Consider the following 16,970-nt stretch of genomic DNA (forward strand, 5'->3'; position numbering starts at 1 on the left):
TTATTATTAACTTTTGCTAAAAAGTTTAAAACATCCTTTTTCAAACTCTCATGAGTTTGAAAAAGGATGTTGCTCATTGGTTTTATCCGTTTTAAATTTGCACATGAACGCATCTCTTGAAACTTAAAAAACATGAAAGATATCGTCTCATCTGTTTTCCTGAACTTTCTTAGAGTAGTTTAACATCCATCCCTTCTGGCCACGGCTTATTCCTGCAAAAATAAATAAATCAAAAATTTTGGTTGGTTTAAGATTAGGCAGTTTTTTTCTCCATCTGTTCATAGAAAACTTTAACTGAAGCTGCACAGGTGAGGAGTAGCAGTAGGAGGACAGGTGACGAAAAGGAGCGGAGGCAGCCCAACTTTCCTCCTCCTTTTCTCTCTCTCTCTCTCTCTCTCTCTCTCTCTCTCTCTCTTTCCGCCTCGACCTCCACTTAAGCTCCAACTGTTTCGGATTAAACTGTTCACACTGGAAGTGGATCGGCGCTCCGGACTCCTCCGGACTCGCGGCTCTGCAGCACCTGTTTCCCCGCGTTTGTCCTCTCATCTCCCTAAACATCCAACTTGAGGCTCTTGGCTTCCTGTCTCTCGTTTCCAGGTGGGATTGGAACGCATCTTTTTCTTTTTTTCCTTTGTGTGTGTGCGTGTGTGTCGGGAATCAAGTGTGCGCTACTGGATTCCTGCACCTCCGTTTTCACACTTTATTCAAACTGGCGGACATTTGGTTCCTTATTCTCTGCGTAAAATATTCCAGCGGACATAAACCCGGAGCAGCCCTCCAGTGGGATTATCCTTCTCTCAGACTKATTGTAAACTTTTTGTGTGTGTGTTAGTTGTACTCCGGATTACTCCTCACGTCTTCAGTTTTTTTTCTCCATTTCATATATCGAGAGGAATCCTGCATCCAAATTTCCTTCTTTTTAAAAAAAATGTTTTTTGAATCATGCGGTTTGTTTTGATTGGATTTAATCAACGGAATGGGAAACGTGACCCGCAGGAGTATCTTTTATTATTTAATCTGTTTTCCAGAGTTTCTCCTGTGTAAATCACTGTTCATCACCTGATTCCACCCAACCTCAAATTACCACAAAAACAATTTAATAATTTCCCCCCCCAGATATCAGATTGTGGAACCAATTCACAAACGTTCTCAGATATGTAAGTAAAAGAAAATCCGATGGAAACTTTGGGAACTGCCTGAAGGCACCCAGGCAGAACACCTGCAGSAATKTCGACAATGTCTGATAAATAAATGGATYTGGACCAAGAGCAAACACAGGTACCCTGACGAGCAAAAAAGAAAATGTAGTTAAAGACTTTTACAAAGACGTAACTGGGGTAAAGAGTAAAGGACTCTGGAGTTTCAAAGGTTTTAAGAAACATTTGGAAAGTTCCTGAAAGTCCTTTGTCSTCTGGATGTTCCTGGGAAAATCTGGAAGAGATTTTCACACAGAGAAGTTTCCATACAACAACCAAATCCTAAAACTCAGGGAGAGCCTCAACAAGACCTGGCAGGGCAACGATTTAAAGCRAAACGAGGCACCCAAAGACTTCTCCCAGGAACCTGGAGATCCCAACGTGGTCAGGCTGCGGCGGACGCTGAGACTCGGACCCGACGTCCTGCCGGGACAGGCTGAGGGGAATCCATGGGAACGCTGCGGGACCTGCAGTACGCTCTGCAGGAGAAGGTYGAGGAGCTGCGGCAACGCGACGCCCTGATCGACGAGCTGGAGCTGGARCTGGACCAGAAGGACGAGCTGATCCAGAGGCTGCAGAACGAGCTGGACAAGTACCGCTCGGTGATCCGGCCCGCCACGGCCCAGCAGGTCCAGGCCCAGCAGAACAACCTGGTGCTGCAGCCGGACCAGCAGCGCAGCAAGAGGCAGGCCATCTCCGCCGAACCCACGGCCTTCGACATCAGCGAGCTGTGCCACGTCACGCTGCCGTTCTACCCCAAGAGCCCACAGTAGGTCCTTCACTTCCTCCGGCGGGTTCTGACGCGGTGGGGGGGACTTCCTGTTTCCATATTGGCTGTGGTAGCAGAGGGTTAGAATCATCAGACTGAACAGAACCTCCTTCAGCAGCTCCAGAAAACCTCGTAGAACTTGTTCTGTCCCTTCAGCTGGGTTTAAGCTTCTGTCGAACTTCTAGAAAGTTCTGCATGCAACAGGAAGTTAACAGAACATCCTGCAGTACACTGAAAAACACAAACTCTTAWMGAGTATTTTTATTTCGCTTCTAGTTTGAATAACTTGATGCACTTAAAATAAGACAAAAACTAACTTACAAGCAACTTTTCTGCTCATTTTTGTTGCTTGTTTTTAGTGAATAGTTACTTAATATTGATAAATAAAGTTATTAGTTGTACTAGTAGATGTTTGGTCGTATAACAGGACAAGTTCCCTAAGTGAAACAAGCTGCCGGTGAAATCAGTACTTTTTATTAGCATTCAGGAATTATTGACTGAAAACAAACTTGCATCTTGCTGAAAAGTTAGTACAATGGTAATAGGACAAAACTAAGATATTTTGCACTAGAAACTAGACCAAACTTTGTAAGACTTTGTGTTTTTGCAGCGTATACAGGAAGTGTAAATATTGGCGTAAACAGGGGGAGTTTTTATCTCTCAGCTAGTTTTAAGTCTGTGTTGAACACGCTGGATTTCCTAAGAGTTTACGACCAGAGGATAGACTCTCCCACTGAACACCGGGGCTTTTTGGGTTTTTTTGTGTGTTTTTTTTTGTAACAGTTCTGTTCTCTCGGCTGGTTTTGCACGCCGGAGACAGGTGGTTCTCTGCTTTCACCAAGTTTCAAAGCTGTTTTATGTCAGACTGTTCAAGGACGGATTCAACTGTTTCGCCGTCAAATAAAAAAAAAAAAAACTAATCGGCTGTATTACCTGAGTGAAGAACAGGCTTTCAGTGCGTGTCAGTCTGTCTTAAACGAGTGACTCTGGGGGTCTTTTGTTTGGCAGGTGAAATCTTTGCGATCAGTTTTGAGGCCCTGCAGCTGCAGCTGCTCATTAGCGACAGGAACGAGTTCTAATGGATCTGCTCTGTTCTGCGTTAATGAAGCTTTTCAGCTCTGTTTCGGGGCTGATTGCCCAGCTCTGATCAACATCAGATAACGCAACGGCTGGAGCAGGCGGCCCTTCGCTCCTTCGGATGAACAAAAACCACTCAGTCAAACCGTGGTCGTGGTCGTCGGTGCTTTTAATGCGCCGCACGACGCCGAACCGAGGTCAGGGCCTCCGGCCGAAGGTTCCTCATGGAGGGAAATGAGAGAGATGTGTCTGTTAAGACACCTGCTCCCTGTGCAGCTCTGTGTTTCAGATCATTATCCGCTCCGAGTATTCTCCTCACACACCTGTGCGCAGACGCGTCTCCTGTTCAGCATCCCGTCGTCGAGCTTCAGACGTGCAAAGATCTTGCGAGTTGCCGCATGCTCTCACTCAGATAATTATTTTTAGCTTTTCTCCTGAAAACATGAGCCGGTTTTGTTTTGCGTAAAAAAATTATAATACAAAAATAAATAAATAAATAATAAGAGGATGTACTGATGATGTTCTCCATGAGCTGGAGGAAATCTGAGAGAGTTCGATGTGAGAACTTGTGGATTTGCAGAGGAAGGCAGAGGAAATTGCAAAACCGGGGCAACGGCAAATGACGAGGATTCCTGTTTTCCTCAGTTGCCTTTGAGGTCTACTTCTCCTGATTGGATGATTCATATTTTGTTTCTCAAGGCAACAACACAAAAAAAGAGAGAAATGTGCTGCAGTTTATTCATGGAGAAACTTTCAAATTTAACAGGAAATAAAGGATTTAGACATGTATCCCCCATTCATGCAACGAAAATATTAGCCTCTAGCATATATTTGAAACTCAAAGAGCATGCGACATGCTTCTGATTGACGCGTTTGCAAACCAAAAATACTTGGAGTTCTTAAATTTGACAAATCAAATAAATAGCAAAAATAAAAATCCATCTAATTAAATTTTTTTTACTGATCCATAGCACTGAAAAGATGGTTATAGAATAAACATTTGTGCAATAAGGAAACAAACAGTATAATCTGGTGGTCTATTTTCATCATTTTGGTCAAATTGTGTAGAATGTAAGCTTCATGGACTCTCCCGATCCGATATTGATATCACAAATCAGTTCGATATCAGTAAAAAAAAAGTATCGGATTATAACGACCTGTATCAAAACCATTATAATAATAACAGTCAGTTGTTCTCACACCTATTGGTTGTTGACTATTGTTTTGTTGGAGTGACATCACTTGATCAACTCTTTTCTAATCTTCCACACTACAAAATAACTAATAAAAGCATGCATGGCTTGTGCAACGCGATAATATCACATCGGGTCAATGTCGGTATCGGCTGCTCCTCAAAACTCCATATTTTGAATGGCATTGCGCCTGTTCCTCTGAATGTGGATGTTTATGGCCAGGAGGCTCTATGGGATGTGAGGTTGGACCTCATGTGCTTTGCTTTGCAATAATATGAAATTCCTGACACTTCAGGTATCCAAATAAAAATAAAAAAAAGAGAGAGAGAAATTGAAATGATTTTCTGCTTTTTTCTTACTAGTATCAGATCTCAGATTATCCTGATTATCATCCACACAGCTTCCCAATCAGGCTTCAGGACGGCTAACAGATGGCTACGGAAAGCCAAGAAGGAACGAACGGTGGCCGAGCCTCAGCTCCAACTCATCAGCTCCGAAATTAAGTTTGAGCTGCAGACGTAGCTCCGCCCTCCGTGATATCCAGGAGGTTTTGATGTTTCCATCCACCAGAACGCCGCTGATACATCTCTGTATAGCTGGGCCGCACGGTGCAGCAGAGCTCAGTGTTTGGCGTCTTTGCATGTAGTGGAGCCGCACAATATCCTGAACTATAATTTGTGCAATGTTGCAGTCAGAAAGGAACAGCTTGGATGCATTATTTAATAGAATATAACATTTCTGGGGCAATGCATTTTAATTCTGTCTGATGACGATATTATTTCCCCACTTGGTTGGACTCACACTGCTTTTAAGGAACAGAACAGAACAGAATAGAGATTCTAGATAGAAATTCACAAAAGGTAAACATGAAGCAAAAAATATGGCAAATTTATGACGTAAGAAAAAAAAATYGTGGCGCTATTAAAGTAGTTTAGTCAGATTTAAAGAAATATGCAACAAAGAATCATAAAAATAAACACACAACATGTCTATGTGGTTTCTGTGCATAAGAAAAAGGTGGGTGTGATTGTTGTTGATGGTTAGGTTTCATAAACAGGATCATGATTAGGATGATCTGCTGGGATTTTCTGAAGGTCCCGTTAATCTGTCAGTGTCATCCGGCTCTTTAGTGGTTAAGTTCTGCCGCTTCGACTCTTTGCAGACTGCTAAATGGCGTGCTTTTCTGTCTGCGGCGGCGAGAACAACCGAGCKCGTTGGTTTTTATCTTCCCACACACGGAGGCAGATGACAGGGTTTGTTTCCCATCTCCTCTCCGAGTCTGCAGCCCGCCCGCATGTGTCTGTGTGTTATATGAAAATAGAAAGTAATGGAGAAGAGAGAGAGAGTGTGTGTGTGTGTGTGGGCTGTGGACTCCCACCAGCTCTCCTGGTGTCTACAGACAAGTTAATGATCCACTGAAACTGTTCCCTGATTSGCTGCTGMMAGAGTTTGAAGCGATCCACCAGAGTTTGCAGTGATCACCAGCTGCAGAGTGACGTGGGAATCAGAAGGTTTGCAGTTYCTGTTGTTAGACATTATGGTGGGTCTTTGTTAGTAACTACTGTGGTTCTCACAGCTGTAGAAACTACTTCCAGATACAAGGAAAGACACTCGTTTCCATTTTTAAACGCGTTCCCGCTGCTCTCATGCGACTCCTACTGAGAGAAACTAAACAGGAAGAAATCCAACTTCTGTTCTGTGTAAAAAAAAAACATAAAGTAGAACATTGTGAAAAAGTCAGAGTCAGTGAAGTTAGTCTGTTTCTTTGAAATCAGCTGTTCAGTCCAGGTTTGGTCCATGGGACATCCCAGGTTTGTGCTTTTTTGTAATGTAAATAAAGTCACCTTAAACCCATCATCTCCTGCAGAACGCTAGAGGTATTAAAAAAGAACTATTAAGTTTGAAGGCTCCCACATTTGATCGACTGTTAAGTGTTTGAGTTAAAAAGCCACAAACTTCATGGTATGGATGGATGTAATTCCCATAATGCCCTCTGTTTTATGGATTAAGTGCTTCTTTGTTATGGAAAATGAACAAGATCTTTGATTCCTTCCAGAGAGCAGTGCACAGAGATCTTAGACATCTCATTAATCAGATTTTGCAAATATTTCTCCATCCTGTTTATTTTGTTCAGTCATATGCAGCACAGACTGAACTCATCTAAGAACAAATGGTGTGAAACATTGCAAACTCACAAGCATTAACAAACCTTAATACCACTGAAAATATATGTTAAAACAACTTAATTTAACATATATTTATGTAGACATGTCTCTTGAATGTTTGCCATGAATTCAAATGTCTTTTTTTGTGAATTATTGAGAATATAATCAATAAACTATATTATATATTGTCATGTTTCTGAAAACAAGCGTTATAATTTATCACCTTCCCATTGGAATTGGTTTTCATGCCACTTTAAGCCTTTTGGTTTTTATTTATTTATTTTTTTTAATGAAATCTAATTTGGACTCATTTATTACACATTGAACTCTGATCAAATGATATAAATTGATTGCAGCTACACAATATTAGAGAACAAAACACATGAAATTGCGACAATGATGAAGATAATATGAGCAAGCAGAGTTTAAATGCAATAAACTGGACATATTCAAATTAGGACGATGATCTGCATGTTTTCTGGCTAAAAGGCGATTTAAATAGCTGAATGTAAAACTCGACTGGAGCGTCCCCACGGCAGGTATGAATCCATCCATGTTTGGTATAAAATGCCTCTCTAACATAAAGGTTAAGACGAGACGTCAACGGCTCTAAATAACCGGCGGCAGTTCAGCAGTTGCAACATTTACAAAAGTTTGGCGCTGCAGAAGCTTTCGGGTCAAGAGTTGACGTTTGTGTTGCACTCACCAGAAATTCTTTGTAAAAAAATTCAAAATGGCTGCAGAGGCTCATATTTATCCTGTAATACGTTCCCTCCCAGGGCTGCAAGAGCAAAACGACATCATTCTGTTTCTGGCTCGACTCATCGGGTCAGAACTTTTTTTGTGTGTGTGTCTGTGTGTGTGTGTTGTCTGACAGCTTTCGTGCAGTTGGTCACCAATTTTTAAGTGGGCATGTTTACTACGTGAACAAATGCTGCAGTGGGAGGACTGCGAAGACCTCACATTATGAAATGTCTCAGCCCAAGAAAAAGAAAAAAAAACAACTTTTCTCTTGTTCTTCGCTTCCTCGAGTAAAATAACATCGTTCTCTTTTCTCGCCGAGTACGTTTTTTAGGCCTTTGTTGGATCCGACCTTGACATTGACGGAGCTTTTTCTGAGGCATGTCAACTCCTTCATCCTTCAAAGACAAAAAAAGCCTGAAAGCCCTTTGGTTTTTTTTTTCTGTTGAAAGCCAGATTTATGCTTCATGTTGAACCGGTCTGTGTGAGTTTCAGTGGCTTTTGAAACTTTTTTATTTCGTCTTTTGTCAATGCTTCTTATATTTAACATTTCAAGCCCGTCTCACAACTTGGCTTCGATTCAGCAGCAAAATATAAATGCTATTCGTATTTTTCACTCCAGTTTTACCATATTCATGAGCAATGTTCTTACAAAATAAACGTGTTGAAATTTTTTTTTAAATATGCACCACAGCTAATGGTGCTATTAGAGAAGCTCTAATACTTCTTATTTGTCTCTGGAAAAAGGGTAAACATCAAAGAAAGTTATTTTCTTTACTCTTTCAAAAAAAATGTTTTTTTAACGGCAAGACACATTTTCTACATAAAATCAAATTTGTCTGTTATTTTCTATTATAAGCAACAAAAATATAGGTATATTTTTTAGCAGTATTCAAAATTTTTCACAGTTTTGCACCATAAACTGAGGCTACACATCTGCTTTAACATGAATTATTTTTTTGGCATTTTTTTCTTTCTTCTACACTCGACGTCCCCTGATTCTGATATTTGATGCTTCTTCTCATAGATTGGCAATAATTTAAAATATTTATTTAAATTCTAGCATATGAATCAAACAGACCGCCTGTTGTTCTGTCAGATTGTTTAAACTTTTACGCAGTAAAACTCATCTTAGTCTTCCAGTTCAGCCTCTTCTGTTGACCTGATGTCCATAAAAAGGTCTAGATCTAATGAATGCAAATCTGCTGCTGAGGATTTCACTGATTTTTAGATGTTATTGGTGTTTCTGCCTCTGATTGGCAGATGGTAATGAGCTAATGCTCCCCTGCTTCCCTGTCAAACACTCTGTCAATATTAGTCAACCATGTTTTACAAAATCATCTCTGTTCAGATTTATTTTATTTCCCCTTTGAGTTCCCTTTTCATTTTCAGCAGAATTATTTTGAGTTGCTTCTTTTTTTTTAATCTCTCTTTAATTATTTCCACTCTCTTAATTCTCTTTTCATAATTTTTCCCTCTCACCCATCTGTTGTTTTGTTCCTCCGGTTTCTATTCTTTCACACTCGTCACCTTCCTCTCCCTCCATCATCCATATCATTTGTCCTTACACCTTCCCCCTCCCTCTGTGACCAATGCGGCAACGACGTAAGGGTGAGCGCTTCGTCACCACCTTCCGTCCAGACCTCGCCGATTTTCCTCCAGAGTCCTGTTCTGTTCATGTGCAGAAACAGAAGCGGGGCCCGCAATGTTTTTCTGTCGCCGAAATAACATCCGGCTCATCTCCGAGAGCTCGTTTCCTCTGAGCATGAATTAAAATGGAACTTATCAAGCAGGTCGTAATGCGCGTCTCTCCCCCCCCCCCACACAACAAGCCCCCAAGTTAACGACAAAGTGATCTCGCTCCACGTTTCCTCCTGCACTGCAGGGACGCATCTTGTTCGCCTCAGCTCAGAAAAATATTTTATCTGCAAACCTCGACTGGGGATGGAATGTTTCTCGACTGTGTTTGTTTGATCTGCTGATTGAATTCGGGAGGTAACGCCGCAACTTCTCCTGTTAGAAGTTTCTAAAGAAAATCTATTAGAAAATACTGACCATTGGTCCTGATTTACTCGCGTGTTCATATGTAGGTCTAATGAAACGTGGAGGATAATTCATATTCACGTCCATCTGACGCATTTCTTGTTCTGCTTTGACAAAAACTAAACGGATCACAAAGTAATCTGATCCATCATGAACTTGGGATTTCAGGCAGCCATTATTAGCATGCTGCTTGTAGCAGAACCGTGCCGCCAGCTCTACAAATAAGTCACAGCAACTCTTTGGGCAACGCAGTTGCTCCCACCATCACTTGCCACAACCAATAGGATTGGACCACATGGCTGTCATCAAACACTGTGCCATGCTTCACCACTAGTCACTCAATTTTAGTTTTACTAATTAATTATTCTACCCTTTGTTTTTACCAGGTAGGCTGATCAAGAACAGATTCTCATTTTCAACAGCGACCTGTTCTGGAACCATAAAAACTTCACGCCACAGAATATCGTACAGCAGAAACGGGACGAATATCGTAAAACAAACAAGCAAACCAAAATGACACAACTGCCCACATGTACCGTATCCACATGACAAGCCAACTGCTTGAAAAGCAGAAACATCGATCACATACTTTGTGGATTTTAGTAAGTTTATAAAGCTTATACTGAAGTTAATGTTTTTTTTGCGTTGTTTTTTTTTGCAAGTTGTTCCAATCCAAAGTTGAAAGGCGAATTTGATTGGGCATCATATGGTTTGGTGTTGATGCTAATCAGTTTTGCTAAATAAAAACAAGTTAAATTGTGATCTTAGGGTTCTGCATTAAAACAAGTCTCCTATTCTACACTTATTTTAGCTGCCTGATGCTTAAATTTACATTTCACAACCAAAAAATAAAAAACTCTATTTCTCCTGCCTTTAATAAGTCAATAATGCTCCTTTACACTGGAATCACATTTTTGTAGCAACTTAACACAGCTCTGTGAGTCTGACTGAACTGTAGGTGTTTTGGATTAAACCCTGAGTGGGCTATTTAAATGTTAGCAGATTTTTTTTTTTTTGGAAATCATTCAGCAGCTGCCAGCCAGTGAGGATCTATGGAGCATTCACCATCTTCCTTCCACTCACTTTGTCTCTTTCAGTCCATTTCAATAAAACTGAGCCCTCCACTCTCGACAGGAAGGAAAACCTTTGGCTCTGCTGGCTGAGAGAGAGACATCCTTCTCCTCCTCTTTAGATTCTGTATGACGACGACGGCTCAGCTGCTCGGTATTATTTGCATCTAGAGGGTAGAGCTGCTCATCTAAGCAACCAAGTCACAGTCCAGAGTTTAAAGAAGAAGAAGACAGTTAAAAACGTACAAGAAAACAGAGTCCAGCAAAAAAATTGAAACCAGACATCGTGGGAGAAGACAATAAAACAACAGCAATGAAATAAAGCAACTATGGAGCCATTAAGAGAAGAAATGATGACACTTTTTAAGTGCCTCTGTTGGGAGACGATGGCTCCGAACACCAGGAGGGAGTAAAGAACATAGCATGTTCTGGGGACTACCTGGAGCCTCGGGCGGGATATGATTTAGGGGCCCGTCTTCCTGTTAAGAACGTCAGCACCACTAATCAGTACAGATGTGGTAGAATCTGGTAGACGGGTCCCAGTTCAATTGACTAAGATAACAAAACAAAAAAACAATCACTGATAATTGGTTAATTATTATCGATAGGTATTTTGGTACAAACCGAGCCGGAACACAAAGATTAAACTCGTAGCCTCACACTGTCGCCATGGTAACGCAACAATCGAACTATGAAGGCCACTCTTTGCACTTTTACAAAGTAAACTTGGCAATTTAATCTCAGATGTAAATGTCAAGCAATTTAATTCGTCTCTGCTGAAACGGTTAAATCAAAATTGATGGCGTTCTCGTTCTCGATAAACAAATGTCTGGGGGCGGCGGGGCCCTGGGTGGCTTTTTAGTTCGTTGTTGTCATTTCATTCCTCTGTGGAACAAGGAGATCACTGACACAATATTTAAAAAGTCCATATTGAAAAGTTGAGAGATAAGAAAAAAAGCATAAAGCCCTCCTGGAAAGTGCAGAAACAAATGTAAAAAAGAAATTATGACCTGTTTGCTGATCCAGAGTTATTATTATAAAGGTCGTTTTTTAGTTGGATTTTATATTGTGATTTACCTTCTAGGCTATATAAAGGCTCTCTCTTTGAATGTCTTTAAATTATTGATGTCCTTTTGTTGATTTTCTTTGTAAAATAGCACGTGAAAGACTTTTTACATTTTCTCAGAGTGGCAGCATTTTGATTTTGGGTGGTTTCGAGACAGCAGTGTGATCGATTTAGTGCACAAAGCCGCACTGTGTTTTGAAATCCAGTCAGAATCTTCTCCTGTGCAAACAGAACCTGTGCAAAGTCACGGATGAAGTCTTGCACAGTCAGACTTGGGGTTACAGTATGGTGCAGTTAGCACATACCTCACAGTGAAAAGCATTCTGGGAATTTTTTCTAACAGAACTCGAATCAAAGAAACAAGAAAGAATCAGCAGAGCGGAGTCATGATTTCACGATGAAGAGTGTTTTTCAATTTACAACAGTGAGAGGAACAGGTTAAGGACAGCGCATCAGAGCTTTGTAATGTGACTTTAAGTGTTTTTGTGTGGGCCTTAATGTTCAGTTATTCAGCATTTGTCTAAGGCTAAAAGCTGCATTTCGCAAAGTTAAGGCATCGTTCCGATACAGACATCCTCGTCAAACACAAGAGTTAATGTCGATGTCGCTCCTAATTGTTGCATCATGTTGTACCTCGTATGCAGGTTCTGCTTTATATCTTATGTCTGTCTGCACTTTGGTCAATAAAACCCTTCAGCTCAAGCATGCTACTGTATTCAGTTAATTAACAAAACACCAAACATCTGAAACGTTTCACAGCTCCTTCTTTGTCCAACCTTTTGTCAAACACGTTGCAGATACGGTCGGTTTTCTTGTGATCATTTTTGTTTTTATCTGCGTGAGCTCCGGGGGGTTTTATTCAGTGACATCCGTTTCTTCTATGCTTTGCAACTTAAGATTGTATCCCAGAAAGTAGAACATCTCCTGACAGTTTGTGAGATACTCATCAGCTCGGGTCCCGATAATTCCTCCTTTTGCCCAGAGGCGCCGCGCCATTTGTAAGATCAATCTGAGCCGGAGGACGTTTTGAATGAATCGGCTGTCTGTTCTACACCACCCGGCTGCCATTGATCAGGCGCACGGTTTCAGTGTTTACGAGCTCGGAGATGACAAATGATCAAACCTGCAGAAAATAACTTGGGCTGTTTGATAAAAGACGGAGCTGAATCCGCCTCCCTGGCGCAGATGCTCACGCTGTCAAACAGAAAGAAGCGTGAAGACAACTGCAGACAGGAGAGTTAATTAAACACTGAGCGTTTCAGATGAAGGTTCCTCTGGAGCTTCAACGGAGAAGAGTAGAAGCACAGTCTTGAGTGTCTAGGAGGACAAACCACAGTTTTATGACAAAATTCTAAATATTTCCAGGTCGCATTTACAAAAAAAGTTAATTTAACATTTTTAGAGAAATGGACTGAAGTTATTTAGTTGTGAAAATATGGAGAATTCAGGATTCTGCCGTCGGATCTAAGACTTTCTGACATGAACTTGTCCCATTTCAGAGTATTTTTCGGTTTCTTTTTACTACATTTTTTTTATTTTATGGGTCAATCAAAGAACTTTAGATACTTTTTTTTTTTCATTTATTTAGCCTTTATTTTACCAGAGTAAAATCCTATTAAGATTTAAAAACAAAAAAAGGAGTCCTGATTAAGAGGCAACAACAAATATAACACAAAAAGTTACACAATTTATAGAAAATGATAAGCTATGAGAATCAGGTAAATGTCAGTCTATCAGCCTCAAACGCTTTTACTTTGGATGAATTCAGTTGATTTCAAAGTTTCCTGAAATAAGCTCCAGGATAACGGAGCGGCAGACTGAACAGAAACTTCTGTGCAGGAACAGAAAGAAACAGCAATTTGTCAAAGCGAAGAAATTAAGAGTCAGACTTTCTCTCAGTGCAATTTGAGCACAGATATCGGCCAGCAGGAGTCTAAGTGATGCCCTGGAAATGAAAGTTAACAGATGGGAGAAGCTCTCCATAATCCGGCACAGCCATAAGAGTTGCAGAGACACCACGCTTTTTTAGCAATATATGAAAAACACAATTTGGTTTGAAAGTAAAAGTCTGACTTTTCATGAGATTTCCCACATTGGGTTTGAAAATGAGGGAGTCATTGAACAAAATGCCCAGATATTTATATGTGTGAACCTGCTTTATTTGATTTCCATTGGAAATCCATTGGGATATTTTGATGGGCCTCTGTATCCGGAAAAATAAATCTATTAAGAACAATTTTTCATCGTAAGAAAGAGCATTAGATAGCAACAATATAATATTTATAATAGTTCAACAACCTGAGTAGGAATAGATCCAGTGCGATAAATTACTGTGTCATCTGCATAGAAATGCAAAATCACCTCAGACACTTTCTGCCCCAATTCGTTTATGTGAATTACGAATAGAAGAGGACCTAATATAGATCCCTGCGGAACCTCCTTATGAACTACTACAGCTTCAGAACAAGCGATCATATTTAATACATTGTGTCCCATTTCTGAGATAAATTTCGAACCAAGCAAAGGCTTGTAACTGGCTACCAGAACTTTGGTTTACAGTACAAAAAGCTTTGAACAAATCCACAAAAAGAGACGCGCAGCACAATGTTATTGTTAGTTAAGAACAATTGTGTTGTTAACCACCTTCAACGCAGCTGTTATGCTTGCCTATAAAGAAGGCTTGGAAGGATGAGGTGATAATATTGCCAGATTATAGACTTGCAGAATTAGTGCCAGCACTGAAAGATTAGATATAGGCCTAATATTTGTTAAAACGGTTGGTTGGTTGATTGGATGGATTGATTGACTGACTTTATCCTGACAATTTCTTGTAGATATTTTAGGTTTTTTTTCTCTCCCTCCTCTTCTTCTCAGGTCAAAGGAGCTGATAAAGGAAGCCATCTTGGACAATGACTTCATGAAGAACCTGGAGCTCTCTCAGATACAGGAGATTGTGGACTGTATGTACCCGGTGGATTATGGGAAGGACGCCTGTATCATAAAGGAAGGAGATGTGGGCTCACTGGTGTTCGTCATGGAAGGTGAGAGCAAGAACACAGGCTGGAACCGGTCCCGAGATGGGAATCGGTCTAAAAGAGTCATCTGAGAGGGATTTTATAGACAAGAACAGAAGGCTTTAGGGTTTGATCTCTGTTTCTTCCAAATGGTTCAGTTTTAACTATTTCTTGTGTTTCTCTCTGTACCTAATTCGTTTCTACCTCCATCTGCCTTTGCTTACGTTCTTCTGTCTTTACCTCCTTTGTGCCTCCTTCTGTTTCTACCTAGTTCTACCTGCCTGTCCTTTTGCTTTGACATCAACCTAGAGAAGAATTGCAAGCTCCAACTCTTAGATAATAAAATCCAACACCTTATGTATTTTTTAGCTCAGTGTGTTGCTTCAATCCAGATCATTCTCTAATACGTCTTGGACAGCTTCATCTGGGATGTGAAACACGATACATTTTATGTTTGACCTTGCGACCGACTAGAGTCTCTCAACAAAAACAGAACCGTTTGCATTGTTCTCGCTGTCTGTGCCGTAGAGGGACTTGAGGTTTCATTGCGGTTGAATGGGAAACAAGTTCGGAGAAGGTTCATTTAATGTTCCTTCAGAGTTTTGGGACACGGGAAATATTCAGCAAAATTAATGAATCCATGTGACCTGCAAAGGCAAAGTAACCTTCTCTTTAATGAGCCTCTGGTTGAAGCAGGAAGTTTATCTCAAAGGTCGGTTTAATCCTCACTGCTGAACATTTACTGCTGCTGGCTTTCTTTTGGCAACGCTGAACGGTTACTAGTTCCTCTGTTGCCGTCATCCGCTTTGTATAACTTTCAAAATGGAAATGAGTTTCTTTTCTTATTATTACCATTGAGCTGCCGCTGTTGTCAGAAAAAAGATATAATTATGTTTTTCTTCCTTCAGCTGGAAGTTTGGTTAGAAACTGGTCCCTGCTCTCTTTTGCCTGTTGATGCAGACTAAGAGTGAAGCAAATGACTCGTTGTTCTCCTGCAGCGTTGCTGCGGATGCAAAATGTGTCATCACTTCCAGCTGAGACGATGCACAGCCAGTCAGCTTTGCCACAAAGACAGAAGATTTTCCTCTGTACCGAGAGACTTTTAGAAAACCGAGAACAGGAAATGTAGTGGGAACGTCGAAACTCTGATTAATTTGTACAGAGCTCTAGAAAAATACAACGCTATGATGAGAAGTCCGCCGTAAGTTCATGCTGTCTGTGTGCAGAGCTGAACAATGGGTGCGTCTGGTGCTGCCCTTTCTTCCGGTTAATATTTAGGAGGTGAAATGCTGTGTCCATGACAACAGACTTTTATGAATTTGTGGTTTATCAGATAGCGCTTTGCTTTGCTTGGCTGTTTGCTGCAGTTTTCATTTACAGGCGGATGCAGTGTTTGGACTCCAAACTCAGGTCAAACTCAGGAAAGTTGACCTGAAAAAGTGATGATAAGAAATGATTACATTTTCTAATATCTTGAGGACAGCAGCTTCAATATTTCTGGTATTGTCTCTGACAATTCCTACTGTGTGGCTCTTTGCATCCCTTCTTGGGTGGACAATGGGGTTAGTACGTAGGACAAAAACTATACATGGCTGCCTTGGCTTAAAAAATAATTTGAGCTGAATTTCCTTCACTTCTGACATATTATTCCTCCTCTTTAATTCATCTATCTTGATCATCCTTTGACCAAGCTCAATGTTTTGGCATATTTTCAATAAATATTCCAATAAGTTAACAAAAAAATGCTGATGAACTTTAACCATCCGAATGCTCCATAAACAAGTGTCTTTGAATAATTTGCTACCAATTATACATCATACAGTATATTTTGTTGGTAACCCAACAAGCATTTTTTGGCACTACGGTGAAGAGTAGCAAAATTAGATCTAGCCTCGTTATGATTCCGCACCATGTCGTCAGGACCCACAACCTTTGCGGCTACCTCCTCGTGGGCAACATTTACAGAAAGCGGTGGAGGGTAAGACAGAGATGGAGGTGGACGGACGACATCAGGGTTTGGACGAGAAGATCAGGTGGAGAATGTACGGCCATCTTCAGAGAAAGAAGAGAGTGGAAAGCAGTGGTGCAATCAGCGTCTATTGTCCCCGACTCTCAACAATGAGGATGCGACTAGACAGGACTACGATTCCTCTTAGTTTTGTAGTTTGCAGATTCACCGGGTCAGATTCTTGAGTTGGAATCATACGGATTGTGTGATCAGTGTGTGGATTGGAGCAGCAGTCATTGTAGTTATTGGTTATGACCTATCCTTATGACCAGAAGGCAAAGAACTAAAAAAAAGAGCAGTTGCAGTCAGGTCCCACATCTAAACATCTGAGACGTATTGTGATATAAGTGCAGTCTGCAATACAAGCAGAAGCTTTTACACATGTTGGTTTCTTTCCCCTCTGCTGGAGGAACAAGATGGGATGAGAACTGGGAGGGGCTCCGAGATCAAACCCGGAGCCTCTCCGTCTTTTCTCCGTTACTACGCTCAGCTCGTTTGTTATATTTATAGCCGGATTTGAGGTCAGTGTTTTACATAAGAATCCTGTTCGGTAACGTGATCCTCCCACTGAAAACGCGCCGTGATGCTGGTGTCGTACTGGATCTGCAGTCACATCTGGAGGAACGAA

General features: G+C 40.9%; 1 protein-coding gene across 1 annotated transcript in view; it reads left to right on the top strand.

Moving 5' to 3' along the window:
- The first annotated feature begins 415 nt into the window (after positions 1-415).
- prkg1 (protein kinase cGMP-dependent 1) overlaps positions 416-16,970 on the top strand; it is a 46,671-nt gene continuing 30,116 nt past the window's right edge. Inside the window, exons 1-2 of the mRNA XM_008437699.2 lie at positions 416-1,965; positions 14,195-14,361. Coding sequence (XP_008435921.1) covers positions 1,646-1,965; positions 14,195-14,361 — 487 coding nt within the window. The 5' untranslated portion in view covers positions 416-1,645. The remainder of the gene's footprint in view (positions 1,966-14,194; positions 14,362-16,970) is intronic.

This window comes from Poecilia reticulata, linkage group LG19 (assembly GCF_000633615.1).
Source record: "Poecilia reticulata strain Guanapo linkage group LG19, Guppy_female_1.0+MT, whole genome shotgun sequence".
Lineage (NCBI taxonomy): Eukaryota > Metazoa > Chordata > Actinopteri > Cyprinodontiformes > Poeciliidae > Poecilia > Poecilia reticulata.